The sequence below is a fragment of the Echinops telfairi genome, unplaced genomic scaffold, assembly GCF_000313985.2.
Source record: "Echinops telfairi isolate 266 unplaced genomic scaffold, ASM31398v2 ScPeMD7_5;HRSCAF=22, whole genome shotgun sequence".
In the NCBI taxonomy this organism is placed as follows: Eukaryota; Metazoa; Chordata; class Mammalia; order Afrosoricida; family Tenrecidae; genus Echinops; species Echinops telfairi.
In genome coordinates this window covers 6,734,010-6,741,377 of record NW_022103901.1, presented here as the reverse complement: position 1 = coordinate 6,741,377, position 7,368 = coordinate 6,734,010, and the positions used below count along the sequence as shown (strand labels likewise).

Genomic DNA, 7,368 nt, shown 5'->3' with positions numbered 1-7,368 from the left:
GGAGAGGTGACTGTTCCATGGCCCGGGTCTGCCCGCTCTTCCTTAAGACATGCTTTCTTTTGTTCAGATTGCCAACAAAAGAATGTTCTCACTCCCCCTGCGCCCGCTAAACTGTAAAGCTTAATCAGTTTCTTTTGTATTTAAAAATAAATAAAGCTCTGCAGACAATAACATCATGAGGGCAGATGGCCTGTCTTCGTGGTGTGTCGCGCCCCGGCCAAGACTGGCTCAGAATGTGGCCGAACCAGGTAGGGAGTCTGGGTCAGTGGAGACAGATGAGCTAGCAATTGTAGTCTTGCTCTTCTCATGCCTTTAAAAATAATAATTTTTTAATTAATAAAAATAATTTATTTCCTTCAGTTTGAGCACTGATGTCATATATTCGGTGCCCAAGGGAAGCAAAAGCAATGAGGTTTATATAGAGAGACATATATACATGTATGTATGCATATATATGAATGTACATCATACGTATTTTTATGTATCATAAATTCCCAAACTTATTAGTCCCAAACTTATTATTAGTCCTCCTGACCCCCTTTTCAGAATGCAGTTAAATGCTGCTGTACTTTAGTCTATAATCCAGGATAAAGGGTCAGTATCTGCCTTTTCAGCCACCAGCCCCACCCTCCAGATCATTCCAGCACCCAGGCGGTGGTATCACCCACTTTGGGAAACACTGATTGTGTGTGTGTGTGTGTGTGTGTGTGTGTATCCATGTTTCTCAAGATTATAGATATACATATTCATAGACATATACACACTTATATAAGCAAACCTTCTGACACTGAATCTATTAGACTCATAGTGACCCTAAAAGGGATTCCTAGACCGCACATCTTTTCAGGAGCAGATAGGCTTAACTTTCTCCTGAGGAGCACCTGTTGAGTTTGAACTGCTGACCTCGCCGCCAGAGGTCAAATGCGTATCTGACAGCACTGAAGAAATGACTGGAATAGTTGTAGAGGAGGGACAGTCCCAGCCTACGGACCAGGTGGTAAGCTAGCGGCTTAGCCATTGGGCCTTGCCCTGGGAGGGATGGCTGCTGGCTGGATTTAGATAACAGAACGCAAGCAAGTATCAGGGAGAAAGATGAGGCTATCTGCTCCTTCAGAGTTGCAGCTTTGGAGAAACCCCCCCCCCCCCCATAGGACCGCTATGAGTGGCACTCCACATGGGGACAGTGGTCTGCAGTCTGTGTGACTTTCTGGCCACAGTGGACTCTGTGTCTCAGCGCTCCCCAGATGTCAGAGTGGAACTGACCTCCCTCCGTGGGCTTTCAGGGCCTGATGCTCTGCACAGTGGTCTCCAGGCCTTTCTCTCCCATCACCTCTGGGTGGACTGAAGTCACAAACCTTTGGATTAGAAGCTGAGCCCTTAACCGTGTGAGCACCATGCACAGACTCCATGACAACACCACCCCTCTCCCCCAGGCTGAGGCTGTAACTCTTTACGGGAGTAGAAAGCCTCTTCTTTCTCCTGTGGAGCTCTGCTGGTGGTTTCGAACTGCCAACCATGAGGATCGAAGCCCAACTCTAAACCATTTATACCTCCAGGGCTCCTGAAGCGGTTAAAACACAGGGCCAGAGAAGCCAGCTCCGAGTAGATGGTGTGGGGCAAGCATCGCCTGGGCCCATGATCTTGAACCACGCGCTGAGAAACCTGGCTGCCCTCCCCCACTCCCACCCCAGCCTGAGCAACCGCTGGCCTCCAGCCCAGGGGCACGGAGGGACCTTCTGGGTGCCCTGCCCCACGGGATCACCAGGCAGGAAATGAGATGGCTCCAGCCTACCAACCCGGAGCCCATCAATAACCATTCTCATCTCGCTGGCCGGCCTGAAGTGAATTTACAGCTCTGTGCTAAAAACGAGGCCCCGTGATCAATGACTCCCTGGGCATGCTCCTCCAGGAGACAGAACATAGATTGTAACAAAACTTTATTTTCTCCTGAAAATTGCCTGTGTGATTAATACGGCCCGACACAGCCCAGGCTGCTCAGCATAAAAAACAGCGCTCCTTTCTCGCTCTCTCTCTCTCTCTCTCTCTCTCTCTCTCTCACTCTTTCTCACTCTTTCTCTGTCTATCCTTCTTTCAAGACTCTTCCTCCTCCCTGTCTTCCTCCTGCTGTTTGCTGGGCGAGCTCACACAGGGGAAAGGAGGAGGCATTCACATGCATACATCCCTTTGCCTTTCTGCTAGCTTTCTGCTCCTTGTGTGGGTCTGAAGGATACAGTGCCCGAGGCCAGGCTGGACAGCATCTTAGGACTACAGAGTGTGTGTGTGTGTGTGAGAGAGAGAGAGAGAGAGCAAGGCAAAAGCTCAGGTACCCTTCCCAGATGTAACTTCACCTCTTTGTCACCAGGGAGCCCGGATGCCTGGTCCTGGGTGGATGGAATTCATCCCTTCCATCTCCCTAGACACAGAGAAGAGGATTGTGAGGGAAGGGTGCTGGGAACACAGTGGGTTAAGTGAAATCGCTGGTTCTCAAGAAAACTTGAGGGGCTCTCTTTGGTTTCGGGTTTGAAGACGTTCCCAGGGCATTCTTGAGGAGGTGCATGTAGCCTCCCTGGCTCCCGAATGCCTGGCTACCATGAGAAGATGAATTTCTGTTTGGCACAGTCCCTCCCTGCTCTTTGATCAAGATTCATTTATAGACTCTTTGACCCAAACGTTCAGTCCAGTGACGGTCACCTGGGGACCCGCAGGAAGGTGTGCCTGAGATTGTGGCCAGGGCCATTGGAGCCTGTTGGCCTTCTTTATTCCTGGCTGCACTCACCTGGCTCTCTTCCCGCAGGTGCAAGGAGCTAAAGTACTCCAAGGAGCTGCCGCAGATCTCCATCATCTTCATCTTCGTCAACGAGGCCCTGTCCGTAATCCTGCGCTCCGTCCACAGCGCTGTCAACCACACGCCTACCCACCTGCTGAAGGAGATCATCCTGGTGGACGACAACAGCGATGAAGGTAGGTTGGCTCACCTGATAGGTCCTTCCTAGAGAGGGAGGTGGAAGGTGGGGCAGGCGGGACTCACGCCCCCTCCTGCGTGAGCCCAGGTTGTGGGAGACATTGTGGAAGAAGATACCTTGGCACATGGTGGTTGGTTATACCTTGAGTTCTCCAGGCTTTTAAAGAATAAACTCAAGAGCCCCCATAGCACAGTAAGGGCCTCTGGTGATAGAGTGGAGTAAGCATTGGGACGCTAACCACAAGGTGCGCAGTTCTAACCCACTAGCCACTCCAAGGGAGAAAGATGAGGCTGTCAGCTCCCATAAAGACCGATAGCCTTGGAAACCCACAGGCCCAGTCTTACTCTGTCCATAGGGTCACTAGGAGTCTGCATGGACTTGATGGCAGTGAGGGTTTTTTGGTGTGTATGGTTGGTACAGTAGTTAGGTGCTGCTAAGCAAAGAGTTGACAGTTCACACCCACCAGCCATGCTGAGGGAGAAAGAGGAGGCTTTCTGTCTGATCCCGTAAAGATGTTCGCCTGGGGAACCCCCAAGGGCTGTTCTCCTCTCTCCTGCAGCGTCGCTCTGAGTCAGAAGCCCCTCCAGGGCGCTGCCTTCTGTGTTTGTAGAGCGAATTGCAGGCTCTCTCTGTACATTGCTCTTTCACGTACAGTCCTCCTGTGGTGTCAAGGATTCCTGCGAGCGCTCAGTGGCTCAGTGAGAAGCTGGAGGTTCAGTCACCCAGGGGCCCCTCAGGAGAAAGTCTGGCCATCTCCCTCCAAAGAGAGCAGCCCCTGAAATGTCCCCGGAGTGTGGTGCTACATGACATCGCAGGGTCCCTGTGTGTCAGAACCCACTGGACAGCCACTGATGCCCTATGAACTGAAGGCGATGTCCCTGGAGGCCTACCATTCCCAGGCCACTGTTGTCCTTTTCCCAATGAAGGTCAAAGCAAACAGTGAAACTCTCTCGGGTCACGTGTGGTCACATGAAAGTAGGTAGCTGGCAAGCCATTGGGCCTTGCTCTGGGAGGGATGGCTGCTGGCTGGATTTAGATAACAGAACGCAAGCAAGTATGGGTCAGCCACTCCCAGACTCCTCCGAGGTCCTTGGGACACGTCAGAGGAAGGTGAGGTGGCCATGGCGTGGGAGTTGTTAATGGTGCCTTTGTTTTGGCTCTAATCCACCAACCGACTCACTGCCATCCAGTTGATTCTGGCTCCTAGCGGCTCTGTAGGATAGGGGGGGCTGTCTCTGTGGGTTTCCAAGACTGCCACTGTCTTGGCTCAGGAGGTCTGCTTCCGTCGAGGCCTTGGAAAGGCCGTGGGACCGCAGAGGGAAGCCCCCTCTGTGTTTGTGCTCGGACCATAAAATACGGGGCTTCAGTGGTGCATGCTCTAAGGCTTGGGGGCTGATTTCCTGGAAGACCGAAGATTGTTCTTAGTGTGAGCTGTGCGTTGGGCTGCTAATGTCAAGGGCAGCAGTTCAAAACCACCAGCCGTTGCTCAGGAAAAAGATGAGGCTTTCTGCTCCCGGAAAGACTGACAGTCTCAGACACCCACAGGGGCAACTCTACTCTGTCCTACCTATAGGGCGACTGTGAGTCAGAATTGACTTGCTGGCATTGAGATTTGGGGTGTGGCCATAGTCCCGAATCCTGGCGACATCATCCTGCATCACAACATGCTCCCTGCTCCCACGCCACTCTCGTGATCAGTGCAGAAGGGATCTTTGTGACCCATAAGATTTCTGTTGGCTGATTTTCAGAAGTAGACCCCTGGACCTTTCTTCCTAGCCTCCCCCAGTCTGGACGCTCCCTGAAACCTGTTCAGCACCCTAGCAACACACAAGCCTCCACAGGCTGACAGGGGTGGGGTGGGCTGTGTGTGAGGGGCACCAGGTGCTCCTTGAACTTGGGACATGCGGAGGATGAGGAATTTATCAGGGACTCTCTACTGCCCTCCCTCGGAGGGGTTTAAGACCCCGACTCAAATGAGATGTGCTGCCATCGGGTCCATTGGGACTCAGAGTGACCTCGTGGGACAGAGTCGACCTACGGTCCCACGGCCTTTCCAAGGCGGTCATCTCGACGGAAGCAGACCTCCACCTCTGTCTGCCGCAGCACATCAGCCTGACGAGGCTTTTGTTAAGTGGTCAAGCACTTGACCACTGCGCCTCGGGGGCTCCTCTTAAAGATGTTTAGTCGCTGAGAAAAAAGGGGAGGTCTGAGGACTGATTCAGTTCAGCCTGACCTCAAAGTGCATTTCCAACCATCCTCTCCTCCCCCAGGCACCCAGGAGACTAGGGTGGCCTGTGTTCACCTCCTATTCGGCTTCTCTCCTTCCTTGCTTGGCTCTGCTGCATTTGATCCAACCTGGAAGTGCTTTATCTTTAACCGGAAGAGGAAGTTAATGTCTTTCTGCATGCCTGGTATTATGTTCGCTCTCTGCGCCCAACCCAAAGCATGCATTTTCAGTAGCCTCTTATCCATGCGGAAGTGGCACGTGGACTAAGGAATACTGAGGAAGACTGGGTGCCTTTGAATCATGATGCTGGTGAGGACTCTCGTCAGCACCACCGATCGATCGCTGGACGAACCAGCAGGTCTGTGTTGGAAGGCGTGCAGCCAGAATGCTCCTTGGGAGTGACAGTGGTGAGATGTTGTCTCACCTACTTTTTGGACACGGGATGAGGAGAGACCAGTCGGTGGAAACAGACATCCTACTTGGTAAAGTAGAGGGTCAGGGACAAAGTAGAAGACCCTTGATTGACACAGTGGCTGCCACAAGGGGCTCAAACGTGACAACGACTGTGCAGACGGTGCAGGACCAAGCAGCGTTCCATGGTGGACCGGACTTGGCATCAACTGGATGGCACCCAACGACAACAACAACATGTACTTGACACTCCCGGCCCACCGCATACTCTAATCATGGAAATGAACTCCTGCCAGGCAGCAGCCATTTTGTGTATTTAGCTAGAAGATGGGCGTATTTTCCTTCAATCTTTCTGATGGTGCTCTTTGAAAATCCCTTCCTACAAGGAAGAGTCCCTCCCACATTGCTAATAATGTGCGATGCCCGTGTCTCGTTGTTAACTCCTCTGGCAACTACAGACTGGCATCTGCCCGCTCTGAGTATCAGCTGTGCTGGCGACCATTAGCTGTGTCTCCCTTTGTCTTAAAACCATACTCCCTTGCTTGCTCTCTCTGCTCTGAATTCTAGTTCTTCTAACATTTACATCATTATCCTTGCTTGCCTTCTGCCCAAGCTTGATGGAAACATTTGTTCCAGCGATGTTTTTGTTTTGTTTGGTGATCTTAATGAGGCAAGCCATGGGTGGGAAAGGTTGAATGTCCTTTGAAGGTTCAAGTTCACAGTGAACTGGAAGGAAGCAAATGCCGAAGAGCCCAGCCTGGAGAGGTGACTGTTCCATGGCCCGGGTCTGCCCGCTCTTCCTTAAGACATGCTTTCTTTTGTTCAGATTGCCAACAAAAGAATGTTCTCACTCCCCCTGCGCCCGCTAAACTGTAAAGCTTAATCAGTTTCTTTTGTATTTAAAAATAAATAAAGCTCTGCAGACAATAACATCATGAGGGCAGATGGCCTGTCTTCGTGGTGTGTCGCGCCCCGGCCAAGACTGGCTCAGAATGTGGCCGAACCAGGTAGGGAGTCTGGGTCAGTGGAGACAGATGAGCTAGCAATTGTAGTCTTGCTCTTCTCATGCCTTTAAAAATAATAATTTTTTAATTAATAAAAATAATTTATTTCCTTCAGTTTGAGCACTGATGTCATATATTCGGTGCCCAAGGGAAGCAAAAGCAATGAGGTTTATATAGAGAGACATATATACATGTATGTATGCATATATATGAATGTACATCATACGTATTTTTATGTATCATAAATTCCCAAACTTATTAGTCCCAAACTTATTATTAGTCCTCCTGACCCCCTTTTCAGAATGCAGTTAAATGCTGCTGTACTTTAGTCTATAATCCAGGATAAAGGGTCAGTATCTGCCTTTTCAGCCACCAGCCCCACCCTCCAGATCATTCCAGCACCCAGGCGGTGGTATCACCCACTTTGGGAAACACTGATTGTGTGTGTGTGTGTGTGTGTGTGTGTGTATCCATGTTTCTCAAGATTATAGATATACATATTCATAGACATATACACACTTATATAAGCAAACCTTCTGACACTGAATCTATTAGACTCATAGTGACCCTAAAAGGGATTCCTAGACCGCACATCTTTTCAGGAGCAGATAGGCTTAACTTTCTCCTGAGGAGCACCTGTTGAGTTTGAACTGCTGACCTCGCCGCCAGAGGTCAAATGCGTATCTGACAGCACTGAAGAAATGACTGGAATAGTTGTAGAGGAGGGACAGTCCCAGCCTACGGACCAGGTGGTAAGCTAGCG

The 7,368-nt window shown here is 50.7% G+C and overlaps 1 protein-coding gene across 1 annotated transcript in view; it reads left to right on the top strand.

Annotated features, from left to right (window-relative positions):
- Nucleotides 1-7,368, top strand: part of GALNT17 (polypeptide N-acetylgalactosaminyltransferase 17) — a 397,088-nt gene that overhangs the window by 191,765 nt on the left and 197,955 nt on the right. The window contains exon 3 of the mRNA XM_004705577.2: nt 2,795-2,961. Within this exon, the coding sequence (XP_004705634.1) occupies nt 2,795-2,961 (167 nt within the window). The remainder of the gene's footprint in view (nt 1-2,794; nt 2,962-7,368) is intronic.